General features: G+C 45.1%; 1 protein-coding gene across 5 annotated transcripts in view; it reads right to left on the reverse strand.

The window, feature by feature from the left end:
* The window catches only part of LOC129824120 (zinc finger protein 521-like), a 152,146-nt gene that overhangs the window by 25,617 nt on the left and 106,705 nt on the right, over positions 1-19,824 (reverse strand). For all 5 annotated transcript variants that reach the window (XM_055883476.1, XM_055883475.1, XM_055883472.1 and 2 more), the window contains one exon: positions 11,819-11,950. In XM_055883476.1, the coding sequence (XP_055739451.1) occupies positions 11,819-11,950 (132 nt within the window). The remainder of the gene's footprint in view (positions 1-11,818; positions 11,951-19,824) is intronic.

A 19,824-nucleotide genomic window follows, 5' to 3' on the forward strand; every position in this document is an offset into this window, starting at 1 on the left:
GAATTTGTGGGGTTTTGTTTGTACACCCGCCTCTTGAGGATTGACCACAAGTTCTCAATGGGATTAAGGTCTGGGGAGTTTCCTGGCCATGAACCCAAAATATCGATGTTTTGATCCCCGAGCCACTTAGTTATCACTTTTGCCTTATGGCAAGGTGCTCCATCATGCTGGAAAAGGCATTGTTCATCACCAAACTGTTCCTGGATGGTTGGGAGAAGTTGCTCTTGGAGGATGTGTTGGTACCATTCTTTATTCATTGCTGTGTTCTTAGGCATAATTGTGAGTGAGCCCACTCCCTTGGCTGAGAAGCAAGCCCACACATGAATGGTCTCAGGATGCTTTACTGTTGGCATGACACAGGACTGATGGTAGCGCTCACCTTGTCTTCTCCGGACAAGCTTTTTTCTGGATACCCCAAACAATCGGAAAGGGGATTCATCAGAGAAAATTACTTTACCCCTGTCCTCAGCAGTCCAATCCCTGTACCTTTTGCATAATATCAGTCTGTCCCTGATGTTTTTCCTGGAGAGAAGTGGCTTCTTTGCTGCCCTTCTTGACACAAGGCCATCCTCCAAAAGTCTTCGCCTCACTGTGCGTGCAGATGCACTCACACCTGCCTGCTGCCATTCCTAAGCAAGCTCTGTACTGGTGGTGCCCCGATCCCGCAGCTGAATGAACTTTAGGACACGGTCCTGGCGATTGCTGGACTTTCTTGGGCACCCTGAAGCCTTCTTCACACCAATTGAACCGCTCTCCTTGAAGTTCTTGATGATCCAATAAATGGTTGATTTAGGTGCAATCTTACTGGCAGCAATATCCTTGCATGTGAAGCCCTTTTTGTGCAAAGCAATGATGATGGCATGTGTTTCCTTGCAGGTAACCATGGTTGACAGAGGAAGAACAATGATTCCAAGCACCACCCTCCTTTTGAAGCTTCCAGTCTGTTATTCGAACTCAATCAGCATGACAGAGTGATCTCCAGCCTCGTCCTCGTCAACACTCACACCTGTGTTAAGGAGAAGTTTATCTAAAGTTCCATGCATAACACTTGTATCTTTTATCAATGTTTATTATGAGTATTTTGTAAATTGATGTGGCTCTCTGCAAAATCACCATCAACTCAGAAAAACATTACTGAACATAACACGCCAATGTAAACTGAGATTTTATCTTTAAAATGGTGTAAAATACTTGTATGTTTGAGGAATTTTAATTATGAGATTTCTGTTTGAATTTGGCGCCCTGCACTTTCACTGGCTGTTGTCATACCGATCCCGTTAACGGACTCTCAGCCGTAAGAAGTTAACGAGAGAATCACTGACATGATGTCAGCTGGTCCTTTTGTGGCAGGGCTGAAATGCAGTGGAATTTTTGGAGGGGATTCAGTTCATTTGCATGGCAAAGTGGGACTTTGCCTTTGCCACTCTTCATAACAATTTGGAGTATATGCAAATTGCCATCATACAAACTGAGGCAACAGACTTTGTGAAAATGAATATTTGTGTCATTCTCAAAACTTTTGGCCACGACTTTTGGCCAGTGCCCTCAGAAAGTATTTACACCCCTTGACTTTTTCTACATTTCGAAACTTTTACAAATTAATACAAAATGGAAAGTTGAAATGTCTTGAGTCAATAAGTATTCAACCTCTTTGTTATGTCAAGCCTAAATAAGTTCAGGAGTAAAAATGTGCTTAACAAGTCACATAATAAGTTGCATGGACTCACTCTGTGTGCAATAATAGTGTTTAACATTATTTTTGAATAACTACCTAATCTCTATACCCCATACATACAATTATCTGTAAGGTCTCTCAGTCGAGCAGTGAATTTCAAACACAGATTCAACCACAAAAACCAGGGAGGTTTTCCAATGCCTCGCAAAGAAGGGCACCTATTGGTAGATGGGTAAAACACTTAATCACAGACATTGAATATCCCTTTGAGCATGGTGAAGTTATTAATTACACCTTGGATGGTGTATCAATACACCCAGTCACTACAAAGATACAGGTGTCCTTCGTAACTCAGTTGCCGGAGAGGAAGGAAAACGCTCAGGGATTTCACTATGAGGCCAATTGTGACTGTAAAACAGTTACAGAGTTTAATGCTGTGATAGGAGAAAACTGAGGATGGATCACCAACATTGTGGTTACGCCACAATACAAACCTAATTGACAGAGTGAAAAGAAGGAAGCCTGTACAGAAAATAAATATTCTAAAACATGCTTCCTGTCTGCAACAAGAAACGTAAAAAAAAGTAATACTGAAAAAAATAATTGCTAAGCAATGCAATTTTTGCCCTGAATAGAAAGTGTTATGTTTGTGGCAAATCCAGTACAACACGTTACTGAGTACCACTCTCCATATTTTAAAGCATTGTGGTGGCTGCATCATGTTATGGGTATGCTGTAATCGTTGGAGGGACTGGATCAAAATAAACAGAATGGAGCTAAGCACAGGCAAAATTCTAGAGGAAAACCTGGTTCAGTCTGCTTTCCGCCAGACACTGGGAGATGAAGCACAGGCAAAATCCTAGAGGAAAACCTGGTTCAGTCTGCTTTCCGCCAGACACCGGGAGATGAAGCACAGGCAAAATCCTAGAGGAAAACCTGGTTCAGTCTGCTTTCCGCCAGACACTGGGAGATGAAGCACAGGCAAAATCCTAGAGGAAAACCTGGTTCAGTCTGCTTTCCGCCAGACACTGGGAGATGAAGCACAGGCAAAATCCTAGAGGAAAACCTGGTTCAGTCTGCTTTCCGCCAGACACTGGGAGATGAACTCACCTTTCAGAAGGACAATAACCTAAAACACAGGCAACATCCTAGAGGAAAACCTGGTTCAGTCTGCTTTCCACCAGACACTGGGAGATGAACTCACCATTCAGAAGGACAATAACCTAAAACACAGGCAACATCCTAGAGGGAAACCTGGTTCAGTCTGCTTTCCACCAGACACTGGGAGATGAACTCACCTTTCAGAAGGACAATAACCTAAAACACAGGCAACAGCCTAGAGGAAAACCTGGTTCAGTCTGCTTTCCACCAGACACTGGGAGATGAACTCACCTTTCAGCAGGACAATAACCTAAAACACAGGCAACAGCCTAGAGGAAAACCTGGTTCAGTCTGCTTTCCACCAGACACTGGGAGATGAACTCACCTTTCAGAAGGACAATAACCTAAAACACAAGGCCAAATCTACACTGGGATGTTGTATGTAGATGGGTGAGGATAAAAATCTATTCAATCCATTTTGAATTCAGTCTGAAACATAACAAAATGTGGAATAAGTCAAGGGGTATGAATACTTTCTGAAGGCAATGTACCTAGAGTACAGTACAGCACACCAAGGAGTTGTCAGGTGAGCTCCTACTCCTCATGTCACAATGGTTACATGTCTTTTAATTCCACTACAAAGAAGATCAGAGGTGGCACCACAGCTCCCAGAGTGGTGTGGCCAAACAAAACATGTCGGGGCCCGTAGTTTTTCCTGATCTAGTAACCTAACCAGGTAAAACCCCGGACCTTATACGGTATGACATAATTAATCTGTTGTAAAAAGGTTGAATATGGGGTATGATGGGACCAGAGTTTTTCCAATCAGGTGACATGGTTTATAAAAAACTCCTGGAAAAACTCCTGGCCTTGGGAAGGATGTCGAGCTGCAGCAACCATGTACAGTGGGGCAAAAAAAGTATTTAGTCAGCCACCAATTGTGCAAGTTCTCCCACTTAAAAAGATGAGAGAGGCCTGTAAATTTCATCATATGTACACTTCAACTATGACAGACAAAATTAGAAAAAAAAATCCAGAAAATCACATTGTAGGATTTTTTATGAATTTATTTGCAAATTATGGTGGAAAATAAGTATTTGGTCAATAACAAAAGTTTATCTCAATATTTTGTTATATACCCTTTGTTGGCAATGACAGAGGTCAAACGTTTTCTGTAAGTCTTCACAAGGTTTTCACACACTGTTGTTGGTATTTTGGCCCATTCCTCCATGCAGATCTCCTCTAGAGCAGTGATGTTTTGGGGCTGTTGCTGGGCAACATGGACTTTCAACTCCCTCCAAAGATTTTCTATGGGGTTGAGATCTGGAGACTGGCTAGGCCACTCCAGGACCTTGAAATGCTTCTTACGAAGCCACTCCTTCGTTGCCCGGGCGGTGTGTTTGGGATCATTGTCATGCTGAAAGACCCAGCCACGTTTCATCTTCAATGCCCTTGCTGATGGAAGGAGGTTTTCACTCAAAATCTCACGATACATGGCCCCATTCATTCTTTCCTTTACACGGATAAGTCGTCCTGGTCCCTTTGCAGAAAAACAGCCCCAAAGCATGATGTTTCCACCCCCATGCTTCACAGTAGGTATGGTGTTCTTTGGATGCAACTCAGCATTCTTTGTTCTCCAAACACGACGAGTTCAGTTTTTACCAAAAAGTTCTATTTTGGTTTCATCTGACCATATGACATTCTCCCAATCTTCTTCTGGATCATCCAAATGCTCTCTAGCAAACTTCAGACGGGCCTGGACATGTACTGGCTTAAGCAGGGGGACACGTCTGGCACTGCAGGATTTGAGTCCCTGGCAGCGTAGTGTGTTACTGATGGTAGGCTTTGTTACTTTGGTCCCAGCTCTCTGCAGGCCATTCACTAGGTCCCCCCTGTGTGGTTCTGGGATTTTTGCTCACCGTTCTTGTGATCATTTTGACCCCACGGGGTGAGATCTTGCGTGTAGCCCTAGATCGAGGGAGATTATCAGTGGTCTTGTATGTCTTCCATTTCCTAATAATTGCTCCCACAGTTGATTTCTTCAAACCAAGCTGCTTACCTATTGCAGATTCAGTCTTCCCAGCCTGGAGCAGGTCTACAATTTTGTTTCTGGTGTCCTTTGACAGCTCTTTGGTCTTGGCCATAGTGGAGTTTGGAGTGTGACTGTTTGAGGTTGTGGACAGGTGTCTTTTATACTGATAACAAGTTCAAACATGTGCCATTAATACAGGTAACGAGTGGAGGACAGAGGAGCCTCTTAAAGAAGAAGTTACAGGTCTGTGAGAGCCAGAAATCTTGCTTGTTTGTAGGTGACCAAATACTTATTTTCCACCATAATTTGCAAATAAATTCATAAAAAATCCTACAATGTGATTTTCTGGATTTTTTTTCTCATTTTGTCTGTCATAGTTGAAGTGTACCTATGATGAAAATTACAGGCCTCTCTCATCTTTTTAAGTGGGAGAAGTTGCACAATTGGTGGCTGACTAAATACCTTTTTGCCCCACTGTACTTGTTAATATGAATTATATTTTTAAAGGAGGTCTAGGGAGGTTTCCTATACACAGACATGGAGAAAGCAACAGGATTGGACAATAAAACTCACAGGGCTGAGTTAGCTTTTTGCAGGTTTGCACCGTGTACTCCTCCTGCCCTATGCAACTGTAGGCTTGATAAAACATGAACTCACAGTCTGTCAGCTATTGTGTTTATTGATTCATTTCCAGTTGGATAGAAAAAGTCAAGGTAGCCTAGTGAGATAAAGTTTGTTTTGAGGTGTTTTTGATTTCATGTCAACGCTAATATGCCCCTTAAATTGAATTGCTATTTAGCTAGCCAACAAGTGTAATTACTTATTCGAGAGACAACAAGTGCTCATTTTGCAAATGTATTTATGTTATCAATAAACATTGGAGAAAAATATAATTTACATGTTGTCAATAATCTAATAATCAACCCTATCTTTTTTGCAGCATAATTGTGCACAACCAATCTGCCTATACAGCTACTGTTGTTAGTAGCCTACAGTTGATTAGACTGAAAAATACTATTGTTTCCATGCAATACAGCATGCAAGATCGATAATGTTTATGTGTAATGGCTGCTACACTTACGTGAGAGTTTGTCTGTCGGGAGTGAAGTGTTTTCATGCTAAATAAATACCGGAGGGAAGTGGAGAGCACACCTTGAGCTTTGTGTGTTGTGCCCGGCCCACGCGACCTGCAATTTCCGTGAATCTGATTGGTCAACACACGCAGAAAGCCTGCAGCAACACTTCGATGTGAATGACAGAGAAATTGGGCACAAGTTGACAAATCATGAGGCAAATTAGTCTAAAAAACAGCACTATGCCCTCTTTCAACACTCAATATATTATATTAAACTAAATCAAAAGTGGTATGGCGCTGCCACACCTGATTAAAAAGTGATGTGGCAAATGCCGCCTCACCACACGTTTTCCCGCGGCCCTGAACAAGACACAAGTTGCATCAGCTTGGCACAGCTAGGGCATCAATGCATAACTCAGCATTCATTCACCGGCATCCTGCATAAGTGTACAATGAAAGCTGAAAGCATTGCAGGCAGAGTGTCTGTCGAGAGAGAGTGAGAGAGACGGAGAGAGCAAGAAAGAGAGAGTGAATGATAGAGACAGTGAAAGACAGGGAGAGCGAGTGAAAAAACAAGTGTGTGCGCGAGTGAGAGAAAGAGAGAGAGAGAGTGCGCGAATACGAGGAATCCAACTTTGTGGTCTTTTCTGGCTGTGTGAGTCTAGGCCGACTGAGTGAATGAGGCTGAGCAGGGCTGGGGCCAGTCTGGGCTGGGCGGCGGGGCGGAGGGGCCAAGGTCTCCTGGCTGTGGGGGATATTAAGCACTCTGATTAGATCTCAGGGGCCTCCGCCATGGCAGACGTCTGCTTTACTACAGGCCCCAGCACAGGCCCCAGCTCATCTTTATTTTGGCAGGGTGGATGATGCTCTCTGCAGGCTATCTCTCTCTCCCTCTCTACACATACAACACCAATGCTAAGCTGTTTGTAAAGGGGAAAAGTTGATCCTGTTTTATCTTTTTCTTTTATGTATTTATCTGTTCTATTTACTTCTCTTTTCATTTCACACCCAGGAGTTCATGATAATACACATTTAAATTTGCCGCAACAGAAGTGAGTGCTCTGAGACTGATGTTATTTTATTGTTGGTAATTAACTTCATTTTGTGATGCTTTTTAAATATTTGTATATGTATTAAAAAAATAATAATAATAATAATTCTAAAATCGTTACAGAAGAGACTGGCAGTTCATGGAGGACCAGCTAATTAATATACCTATTTGTCATAAACTTGCTATTGTCAGAAAAAGACAAAGATCATCCTGGAGTTTTGTGACTTTCAGTTACCTGCTGTGACATAAGGGGGGGAAACACATTCATCCTGAACACTTTCTTCTGTTTTCTTTGTCTTAACCCTCATAATATTCCCAATCACATTTTCCCTGGCAACCCCTCGCAGCCGCTCCTAAGGGTGCAGGCAGAGCAGACACTTCTAGCTGCAGGCTCCCTCACTTCTGAAACCTGTCAAAGCTTTCCTGGGAGAGTCAGCCTCACTCTCTCTCGCTGTCTCTCATCATCCAGGGGCTTATGGACCCCTCTCCTCTCCTCCCGTTCCCCAGCTCTCTTCTCCTTCTCTTCTCTCCCTTCATCTTACATTCACAACTTGCAATTTGCAGAGCTGCACTGTAGCTTTCCCCAAAGTTTTCTTCTTCCTTTCTATCTATGTTTTTCTTCCAGCTCCTTTATGGCCTGCCCGTTCTGTCCGTTCTGTCCATTCTCTACCGCCACCAGACTACAGTGTAATTAACTCAGAGGAACAACTGACAGTCACTTGGACCCTCCCACATAGACATGGCTCACCGGGTAGACTGGAAATAGATCATTTAGATACAGACTTTTAAGTGGGATAAACGTTTTCAAGGACAGACTGGGTCTCACCGACAAACCGCCTCCAACTCATTGTGCTCCCTCCCTCCCTCCCTCCCTCCCTCCCTCCCTCCCTCCCTCCCTCCCTCCCTCCCTCCCTCCCTCCCTCCCTCCCTCCCTCCCTCCACAGAAGCAGGCCTTTCAGTCTCTCCCTCTATACTCCCCATGGTCCACCACTTCCCTCCTCCATCTATCCTAGTTCCCCACCTCTGTGTGTCTGCTCTACCACCACTGTCCTGAGGGTGCTCTCTCACTCTCTCTCTCTCTCTGCTTTCCTTCCTCTCCTGCACCCGCCACCGGGATCGATATGGACGCAGAGGGAGAAGGGGCGACCTGTCTGTCAAAGCTACAGGTGAAGAAAGGCTCATATGATGAAAGTGTGCTCTGTATATTAAACGTAACGACCCTGGTGGGGGGAGGAAGGAGGAGGGGGGGGAGGGAAATATCAATAAGCTCCTGCTAAAAGAGAGATAAGGCCAAACAGCAATGAGAGAAGAGGGGGATGAGAGGAGGGGTGGAGAAGACTGAGGAAAAGAGAGAGAAAGAACCCTAAGTGAGGATCTGCTGAACAATAGGACAAGAGAAGAGCTGGAGACCGAAAGAAGAAGAGAGGAGGAGGGAAAAGATGAAACCAGTAAAACCATGAGACTTCCAAAACATTACATGATGGAACAAGTCATGAAACAATTATGATAACACAAAGCTAAAAACGAGTGAAGTGAGTAAACAGCTGAGGAATGGAAAATAGTGAAAAGAAAGAGTAGAGCTAAAGAGCTGAGAGAGGGGGGAAAAAGAGTACAGCTAAAGAACTGAGAGAGGGGGGAGAAAGAGTACAGCTAAAGAGCTGAGAGAGGGAGGAGAAAGAGTAGAGCTAAAGAGCTGAGAGAGGGGGGAGAAAGAGTACAGCTAAAGAGCTGAGAGAGGGGGGAGAAAGAGTACAGCTAAAGAGCTGAGAGAGGGGGGAGAAAGAGTACAGCTAAAGAGCTGAGAGAGGGGGGAGAAAGAGTACAGCTAAAGAGCTGAGAGAGGGGGGAGAAAGAGTACAGCTAAAGAACTGAGAGAGGGGGGAGAAAGAGTACAGCTAAAGAACTGAGAGAGGGGGGAGAAAGAGTACAGCTAAAGAGCTGAGAGAGGGGGGAGAAAGAGTACAGCTAAAGAGCTGAGAGAGGGGGGAGAAAGAGTAGAGCTAAAGAGCTGAGAGAGGGGGGAGAAAGAGTACAGCTAAAGAGCTGAGAGAGGGGGGAGAAAGAGTACAGCTAAAGAGCTGAGAGAGGGGGGAGAAAGAGTACAGCTAAAGAGCTGAGAGAGGGGGGAGAAAGAGTACAGCTAAAGAACTGAGAGAGAGGGGGGGAGAAAGAGTACAGCTAAAGAGCTGAGAGAGGGGGGAGAAAGAGTACAGCTAAAGAGGTGAGAGAGGGGGGAGAAAGAGTACAGCTAAAGAGCTGAGAGAGGGGGGAGAAAGAGTACACAGTGCCTTGCAAAAGTATTCACATACACAAAATAGTCCAAATTGGTGGAGTGAAATGAAAAAAAGGACCTGTTTCAAAAAATAAATAAAAAATTTAAAACGGAAAAGTGGTGCGTGCATATGTATTCACCCCTTGCTATGAAGCCCCTAAATAAGATGTGGTGCAACCAATTACCTTCAGAAGTCACATAATTAGTTAAATAAAGTCCACCTGTGTGCAATCTAAGTGTCACATGATCTGTCACATGATCTCAGTATATATACACCTGTTCTGAAAGGCCCCAGAGTCTGCAACACCACTAAGCAAGGGGCACCACCAAGCAAGTGGCACCATGAAGACCAAGCAGCTCTCCAAACAGGTCAGGGACAAAGTTGTGGAGAAGTACAGATCAGGGTTGGGTTATAAAAAATACACGGAGCACCATTAAATCCATTATTACATTTTTTAAAGAATATGGCACCACAACAAACCTTCCAAGAGAGGGCCACCCACCAAAACTCACGTACCAGGCAAGGAGGGCGTTAATCAGAGAGGCAACAAAGAGACCAAAGATAACCCCGAAGGAGCTGCAAAGCTCCACAGTGGAGATTGGAGTATCTGTCCATAGGATCACTTTAAGACGTACACTCCACAGAGCTGGGCTTTACGGAAGAGTGGCCAGAAAAAAAGCCATTGCTTCATGAAAAAAATAAGCAAACACATTTGGTGTTCACCAAAAGGCATGTGGGAGACTCCCCAAACATATGGAGAAGGTACTCTGGTCAGATGATACTAAAGTTTTGCTTTTTGGCCATCAAGAAAAACACTATGTCTGGTGCAAACCCAACACCTCTCATTACCCTGACAACACCATCCCCACAGTGAAGCATGGTGGTGGCAGCATCATGCTGTGGGGGTGTTTTTCATCGGCAGGGACTGGGAAACTGGTCAGAATTGAAGGAATGATGGATGGCGCTAAATACAGGGAAATTCTTGAGGGAAACCTGTTTCAGTCTTCCAGAGATTTGAGACTAGGACTGAGGTTCACCTTCCAGCAGGACAATGACCCTAAGCATCTGCTAAAGCAACACTCGAGTGGTTTAAGGGGAAACATTTAAATGTCTTGGAATGGCCTAGTCAAAGCCCAGACCTCAATCCAATTGAGAATCTGTGGTATGACTTAAAGATTGCTGTACACCAGCGGAACCCATCCGACTTGAATGAGCTGGAGACGTTTTAACTTGAAGAACGGGCAAAAATCCCAGTGGCTAGATGTGTCAAGCTTATAGAGACAGACCCCAAGAGACTTGCAGCTGTATTTGCTGCAAAAGGTGCCTCGACAAAGTATTGCCTTTGGGGGGGTGAATAGTTATGCAGGCTCAAGATTTCAGTTTCTTTGTCTTATTTCTTAATTGTTTCACAATAAGAATTATTTTGTATCTTAAAAGTGGTAGGCATGTTGTGTAAATCAAATGATACAAACCCCCCAAAAATACATTTAAATTCCAGGTTGTTAGGCAACAAAATAGGAAAAATGCCAAGGGGGATGAATACTTTCGCAAGCCACTGTAGCTAAAGAGCTGAGAGAGGGGGGAGAAAGAGTACAGCTAAAGAGCTGAGAGAGGGGGGAGAAAGAGTACAGCTAAAGAGCTGAGAGAGGGGGGAGAAAGAGTACAGCTAAAGAGCTGAGAGAGGGGGGAGAAAGAGTACAGCTAAAGAGCTGAGAGAGGGGGGAGAAAGAGTACAGCTAAAGAGCTGAGAGGGGGGAGAAAGAGTACAGCTAAAGAGCTGAGAGAGGGGGGAGAAAGAGTACAGCTAAAGAGCTGAGAGAGGGGGGAGAAAGAGTACAGCTAAAGAGCTGAGAGAGGGGGGAGAAAGAGTACAGCTAAAGAGCTGAGAGAGGGGGGAGAAAGAGTACAGCTAAAGAGCTGAGAGGGGGGAGAAAGAGTGGCAAGGAGCTGTGAGAGGGGGGAGAAAGAGTACAGCTAAAGAGCTGAGAGAGGGGGGAGAAAGAGTGGCAAGGAGCTGGAAGACAAGTTAACGACTTTGTAGATTTCATTATAGAGATAGTTAACCCTGTTGATACTAAAGGAGGGCGTTATCCTCTCCGGGGGAGTCCTGCATGGTCCTTCCACCTCCTCGCACACAGACAGATGAGATCATTACAGCTATCAGCACCACCGACATCCACAATTAGCACTTCATTCTCCCTCCTTCACTTCACACACACACACACTCTCTCTCTCTCTCTCTCTCTCTCTCTCTCTCTCTCTCTCTCTCTCTGTTTCTGCTCATGACAGTCTGTAGGTGTCAGTCTGGAGGCAATTTGAGTAAATAAAAAAGGGCCTGCAGTAAACTGCTCTCAGCTTTGGCTGCCCTGCCTCTCCGACCTTTCCCCACTCCTTTAGAAAACCATTTGCCATTTCAGACAAATAATGAGCTTTATGGAAACATGGCTTTGCATACATGCACATGCGCACGTACACACACACACACACACACACACACACACACACACACACACACACACACACACACACACACACACACACACACACACACACACACACACACACACACACACACACACACACACACACACACACACACACACACACTCACCTGTGAAGCAGACAGGACACTTGAAGGTGCCGCCCATGCCCTCGAAGCTGTGCTCGATCAGGTGGCATTGGAGTTTGGCTGGCGAGTCGAATGACTGACTGCAGAGCTTACACTCATGGTTCAGACCCTCTTCTATGGAGAAAGAAACAAGAAAACACCCCAAATAAGACAGTCAGAAGTGAATAATCAGAGCACCAACAGCAGAGAGGGATCCAGTCTATTCCTTTTCTTTTCTCCTCCTTCCCCATTTCATTTAGCTCCAACACATTTGTGTCAAAGGCTCCTGCCTGTGACTTTCACGGCTCGTACGAGAAGCAATATAATGTGTGATCTAGACCCATCAGGCATAAATTGGACGGCCAGTGGGGGGCCTAATTGCACAGGAGAGGTCTTGCACTTTGAACATGGCAAGCTTGGCTCTTTTTGATTGGCTTACACACAAATTAATTTCTGGGCGACTTGGTTTGGGCAAATGAATGTGTAGTGCAGTGCTAGGTTGATAAGGGAAAGTGCAATACACGAAGAAGCATATAGGCTAATGTACAGATTAAGTGACAAATGTAAGAATAGCCAAGCGTGGAAACAGACTCATTTCCTAATCAAAATCAAATAATAAACAATACGAGTAGCATTCAATTGGACCACAAAAAGTGGTCATTACAGAGATGTCACCATATCAACCTTTACATACGTCCCTTCGTTATCACCATGGCAACCCACTACATAACCACCGACGACATTATTCTGATTATTGTGGATGAGTAGAATAAAAATCTGTTAAAATCCGTTTTTTTTTGTCCACTTCAATTTGACTCCATCTCTCCTAGAATAAAAATCTCCTATATTTGTCATAACTAATACATAAAGTGAGATATTGCCCATGACAATGGCGTGTGTCTCCATTCCCCCATCACATTAGAATGTGTGGCACGTCTTCCTACAGACGTTAGATTACCTTGGACCGACGAGGCAGTTGATAGCTGAAATAGCTGGCGTTGGTTCAGACGCTGAACCTGCCCTACCGCTCATTTGCTGCACAACGATCCGCTGACTCAGATATCGACAGAGCCAATTTGGAGCGGAGCTGCCCATCTCCTGAACTGCACGTCAATAAAAACCTTGTGCACTCTCCATGGGGTTGGGCCTGTGCTCTGTCAAAGTTCCCCTGTCCCGTGAAGTATGGGTCTAGGCATGGGGCCAACTAGAGGGGGGTGGGGGATATGGGGAGGAGGGTCTCAGGGGGCCCAACCAGGGCCAGGGCTCATCCTTCAGTCTCTACAGCCCAATGCACACAACATGGGCCCAGGGTGCCAGACGTGCAAACACACAATCCACCAGCTGTGGCCATACCAGGCCCTGGAGGATCAGAGCGGAGTGTTACCGGATGGGCCTTGGGCAAATCTGGCAACGGCGCTCAGCTAAACAACAATGGCCTGCGATGAACGGGAACAGATTGAACCCAGATCCACCTAGATGCCCGTGTTTTAAAACCCCAGCCCACACACTGCCAGTGACTTTCCCATTTGTACTTTTATGGTCAATTGTTGTTTCGCTGCTCAAAGCACACATTAAACAACATGGGCTGGTTCACTCCACTAACAACATTTGGCAAAATTATAACAATCTACTAATTTCTGAAACCTGCAGTCGATTACAACAAGCTTTACAACATAACATAAATAAACAAATTACAATATCAGGTTCAATTAAATTGGATTAAACCTTTACAAGTGAGGTGGAGTCACTTCATAAGGGTGTTACAGTAACAAAGAAATGAAGTTGTTCATCTGTTTTGGTGACTAGCCTATTCTATACTTCAAGATTGAACTAGAGTATAGAGTGAAAAATACAACCCAATGAACTGGGCTGTTCTAGAAAAAAGGGCAACATGGTGAGTCTACTCATGTATTACATACAGAGTCTGTTTCTGCTGTATGTCACCACATGCTCCTGTAGGCCTGCCGTCTTCTTATAACCTAACCATCTGGCCCTGTAAAGCAGATGAGGAAATTCTACTAAGGCCTCAAAACAAACATTTAAAGCTGGCATAGTCTGGATGAGCTATTGTCTTACAGTGTGTGTCTGGCTCAGTGGCTTACAGTGTGGATGGATAGGTACAAATAACAATCAGAAGAGATGATCATGTCGCTTGTGAACTTGCCCTCCCTTTCGAAAGAAGAGACACGCGTGTGTATGTGTGTGCATCATTTGTGCACCTGTTTAAGATAGCGATAGAGTTGGAGTTCGATCACTATCCACTTTGATCCCCATTCAACGTGGCTGTGTGTGTGTGTGTGTGTGTGTGTGTGTGTGTGTGTGTGTGTGTGTGTGTGTATTCAGAGTACTCCATGCCTGTGCCCATAGGTGCAGCCATGGTTTGATCCTGGAGCACATTCCTGTCCCTTCAGAGACCTGGCCTGCCTCATTATGCAGATAACTCTGCACCTGCCCAACTGTCTGACCTTGGGTGCATGCGTGTTTGTGTGGGTGAGTGTGAGTGTGTGTGTATGTGTGAATCTAAGCCATTTGTTTGCTTGTTAGTATGAGAAGTATTCACTACTGTGTGTATGTGTGCATGTGTGTATATGTAGTTTCGTGTAAGTGTGTAAGTGTGCATGTGTGTATTTGTGTAAGTGTGTATTTGTGTGTGTGTATGTGAAGAGTGAGTGTGTGTGTAAAAGAACACACGACAAGTGTGGAGTGTACAAGTCTGTTCCGCACTGACGGTCCCTGTAATGTTGCTGTGTATGGGGGGACCGGGTTTGTATGCAGCAGGGGAGCAGGGGTTGGATCACACTGGCAGCCTGTTCCTTAGTGAGAGTCAGGGGAGGAAGTCAGCCAGCGCGCCCCTATAGCTCCCTCGTCGGTGTGAGGTCACTTCCTGTCGCTCCCCTGGCCTCCCCCAGTGCTGTCCAATCAGCACGGAGCATCCAAGAGCCCCCACCCCGGCCCACTTTGCACCGACAGGAGCAGACTCTGGATATAGTCACAGAGCCACTGGGGACTGGCAGCTCTCTCTGTCTCTGTCCCTCCCTCTCTCTGTCTCTCTCCCTCTCCTTCCACCTCCCTCTCCCTCCATTCTCCTGAGTGTCCCTCCCTCCACTGCCACCACCCTGTCCCCCTGCACTCATAAGAGAAATCCTTTAGATGAGAGCTGCTCTGTTCCTGCTCCTCTAAGCGTCCCTGACACAAGCAAAGTAAGCCTATCTGCATATCCACAGGGCCTGGTGGCACTCCTAAGGCTCATGGTTTATGTATTTCACAGCTCCTTAAAACACAAACGCCTAATATCTCTCCCATGTGGAAGGAGGGAGACGGAGGTGGAATACTATTTCTAAAAAAGGACAGTACTATTTCTTCTTCTTGTGTTTAGTCTTTAGCAACCAGGCTGAAGTTCATGTTCTATTGAAGGTTGTTTGGGACACTGGGGTTTGTTTTCTTGCTATCTTGTCTGGCTGTCCAAGTTGTTTTGCTTACACCACTTATACATGAATGATAGTACAGCTTTGTATATACAGTATGAGTATGTAGAGTACAGATATAGGATCTTAATTTGATCACTTTTTTGTACATACTGTAACCCTCTGAGAACCATATGCTTATTTGAGCTTGGTGAGATCGTGGTTGTCCTAAGGTTATTTTGCTTACAACCTTCCCACATCTTTCTGGGAATGGTGCAGGACAGTTGCTTAACTTGGAATATTCTCAGTACATTTAAGGAACTTGACAAAAAACATTATTTTCTCTGTATTTCATTACTTGAACAGAACGTTTCCTTAAAGTTCAAACATATTTATTTCACAGCTCCTTGTGATATTGAAACAATGTTGCAAACGTCAGAGAGACAGACAGCAAGGTTTATACAAATCTCCCCTGTTGAAAACCAAAACGAAATGGGAGATAATGTCTTCATGCTTTTTACAGTGTAGATCTAGTATATAAATTGCCTGGATGGGCTGATGAGACAATGGATTGCTCAGTCTGATGGACCAGAGTAAATAGGCATTTTAACATCATAGATTTAGCCGGTGGTAACTTATGGAGTTGACACTGGCTGGAACTCAGCATCCAGGATTAGACCCACCCACTGTATAATGTACTATAGGCCACATAGAACAAGTAGAATACCTCTGAGGAAATTGCCAGGCATAAAATGACATTACCATTTCCCTTTTAGTCATTCAGCAGACACTCTTATCCAGAGTTCATTCATCTTAAGAAAGCTAGGTGAGACAATAACATATCATAATCGTTGCAAGTATATTTTCCCTCAATAAAGTAGTTATCAGCAAAGTCAGTGGTAGGAGGAAAATACTGGGGGGGCGCCTTGGGATTTATTGAGATGGGGTTCAGACGTTTGTGAAAGATGGGCAGGGACTCGCTGTCCTTAAAGGAGGAGGCTTGTTCCACTATACAGGACACAGTAGGCCACAAAACCCAGACTGGTCCACAGCTGTTCCTGTTTCTGAAAGACTCAGTCACATATCCTCCGTTCAAACATCTTTCATCTACAAATTCAGAAATGATACTTGTACTGTTATACTTTTAGAAATTGACAGAAGGCAAGAGAAGGATATCATTTGGGTTTTGAGAGGACATACTAGTATATAGAGAATAGCTACATGGTTGTGTATGGTACTATAGCATGGTAGAGTAGACATCTCAGGGCCTGTAAACAGTAGGTGGGTTTATTTGGCTCTACCTCTCCACGGGAAGTATATATTAACATATAATGGGGGGGAAATCAGAGTGATTAAGGCCCAGGGAATTATGGGTGAATACAAATCAACTCCACCTCTCTGTGCGGTGGTGTGTGTGTGTGTTCTCTGGAGATATAGAACCACTTCTCATGTGGAACTCGGTTCATTTTAGAGATACTACAAGGCCCATTAGAGCGCTGAGAAGAGGAAGGGGGCGGGGATGTGGATGTAGCTGGTAGGTGGGAGCTAGCTACCGCACAGGGACCAGGCTCCCACTGGACCTAGGCTGATTGGAGAACTGGCGCCTGGAGGCGAACATAACTAATATCTATCTCCTGCCTTCTCAGTTTAAAGAGGAGGACATGCAATTATGTACAACATTATAGAATAAACCCTATAGGAAAGCTATCTAATCCTGGAAATCACCCTCATTACTATAAAAGTATGATGATAACGATGACCTAATATGGTCAAATGCTAGCTAATTACCTCGTTAGGACTGATAAAATGACCTTTATACCAGATATATGAGGGAAACAAGAATAATATAGGAGAGGGAAACAAGAATAATATAGGAGAGATGTGTAGCGGGGAGAAGAGTACCCACTCATGACAAAAGAGAGAATAATGGAATCTGGAAGATTGCGAGGAGAGAACAAGGAGAGAGAACCAAGGTGTCACAGACAGGCAGACAAACAGACCTCATGTCAGGTTCCCAAGTTCATGCCATTTCTGTGTGACGTTTATTCCAACCCTCCAGAGGGAACCGAACCAAGGGGTGAGATTGTCGGGTGTGACATGTCAGTGGGGGAGATTGGGGTGGGGGCTTCAGGGGGGATACAAGTCTGTGTCCCAAATGGCACCTCTATTCTCTTTATAGTGCCCTACTTTTAAACCAGGGCCCATATCGCTCTGGTTAAAAGTAGTGCACTATGAAGGGAATAGGGTGCCATTTAGGACAAAGTCTCTGGGAGAGTGTCAGGTCTGACGCAGGCTGAAACTGAACCTGAACGCACGGCAGTGTGCAGTGCACAGTGCACGTTGTAGGTGCTAAACAGAGCACAGCTCGTCTGCACTTCCTCTCTATCTACGCCACCTACATTAAATGCCTCGTACCATCCCAATGGCGGTCGCGGTGGCGGGTCCAGGCACATACTGACTTGCCAAACTGACAGGGGTTTGGTGTCGAGATAAAAATGCGTAACGTCTGAAGACACGGTAGCAAAGGTATAGCCTGGTAACGGGTAATGCACAGGTTATGCACAGACTACTACAATGCATACAAAGACATGCTATAATCAATCAATCGTCAGAAGACATTAGACATGTGGCATTTTCTCTCTAGCTAATCAGTATTCAGCTGAAGGTAAGGATGCTGCTGTAGGTTAGTCTGTACTACACCAGAGAAAAAGAGCTGGAGTTTACACGCTACTTAGGGGCTATACAATCTACTTTGTTGCTAAATAGCTACAGTTTCGCCATCATTCCTAATGCAAGAAAGACACATGTCATAACTTGGACAAATGAATAGTTGGTAGGTCATTGAGGCTTGCGCAAACACACAAAAAAACACCACAACAAAAGGGAGAGCAGAGCAGAAGACTTGTTAACAAATTATGTGTAGGCACTGCAGCTTGAGGCTAGGTATGGAGGTCCGTCGGGGACAAACAGTGCAGGCTAGCTGCTGAGATGGATGGCAGTGGAGCACTAGACCCCCTGCAGCCCCACAAACACCATTCTGCAGTCAACTGCTCTCTTGTACTTCATCCAGGCCCTATTCTAAACTGCTGGGCCTTTTTCTTTTTAGGAGAAAATAAAGGTCAAATGGACTATAGCCCTGCGTCACAGCATAACACGACTCTGACACTGAAGAGAGAAAAACACAGAAGCAAATCATACAAACAGGCAAAGAAGAGCAAGCAAGGGAGGGAGAGGGGGGATGAATCTAACAAGAATCTCTCTTTCTACCCATGAAAAGAGTGAGTGACCTGAATGTAAAAAGTTAACTACGACACACATGCAAGCCTTTCTTCCCTCGCCTCATTGTGGCAGCAGCGTTGTGCAGGCTGAGGGGCGTGTGGCTCTATGGGGTCATATGTGGCTCATCCACACAAAGGAACGGGAGAGGAGAGAGGACTGGAGAGAGGGGCTGGCGAAATGGAGAGAGGCCCCTTGGCTGGGCTCGCGGCATGGAGCACTGTACAATTAGCCAGCCCCTGCGTTTCTGCCAGCTTATAATTATCAGTGCTCTCCTTAATTGACCCCCTTAGCCTGCTGCAGAGGGACCACCCCCCCACCCCCCCATCCCCTCCTCTCTCCTCTACACCCCCCACATCCCCCTATACCCCTGTGCTTGGCGCAGACCACAGAGCACCGAGCACCACGCCGGGCTCTCCAAAGTCATTTAAAAAAACGCTCATATTTTCCACACAAAAAAGAGAGGGGAACATTTGGTGAGAGAGAATTCATCATCAGGTGTCTAGAGGTTTTCCGTAATAGAAAAAGCGAGTCCCACTGAGCACGCTCCATGTAGCGGCCAGCCACGCATGCTCGGGACCAGCAAGCCACCGTTCGCAGCGGGTCCGCCAGACATTAGCATCATTTTATATAACACAGGCGCCTGCGCTGGAAATTTAATACATCTCAGCAAATACGAGACAGACGTTTTGCATAATCATTTTTTTTCTTGCTCTGTGAGAGACATACTCTCTCGCTACCTAATCTGTCCCTAGTCTAGTCTATTCTCTCTCCTGTCCTGTCTTTCTCTCTCTCTCCCTTGCTCCCTCTCTCTCTCGCCCCATGGTGCTGTTCTCACTAGGAGAGGGGAAGTTCATTACCTCAGCTAAATCAGAATTAGTCCCTTCATTTTGACGGGGCGAACTTCATTAGAAAGGCCCTCCCTTAATCCAGCCGGGAGGACTGATGAATCTACATGGGGCCATAATTTGCTTCACACAGCATATTCAGCTACTTCCTCCTTCTTTCCTCTCCCCTTCGATCTTGCCTTATGTATTCACAGTTACATTTTCATTCCATCAAGAGAAAGAACCTGAGAGGAAAACACCTGGATATAATGAAGTAATGGGAGCAGAGAGGGTGTAAAGAGAGAGGGAGTTATGCTGTTTGGAACGTCCCGTCTCCCCAACAGACCGTGGAGCCTCTGGGGCTGAACTGCTACAGAATGGCTGGGTTGGTTGGCGGACACTCAAATATAGAACCACAGTGGACTCAGTCTGAGAGTTTAAATATGATCTAATAGCCTACAAGGCCAAGTGCAATTGAGAACAAAAGAGGGAGAGATATGGG

This window comes from Salvelinus fontinalis, chromosome 26 (assembly GCF_029448725.1).
Source record: "Salvelinus fontinalis isolate EN_2023a chromosome 26, ASM2944872v1, whole genome shotgun sequence".
In the NCBI taxonomy this organism is placed as follows: Eukaryota; Metazoa; Chordata; class Actinopteri; order Salmoniformes; family Salmonidae; genus Salvelinus; species Salvelinus fontinalis.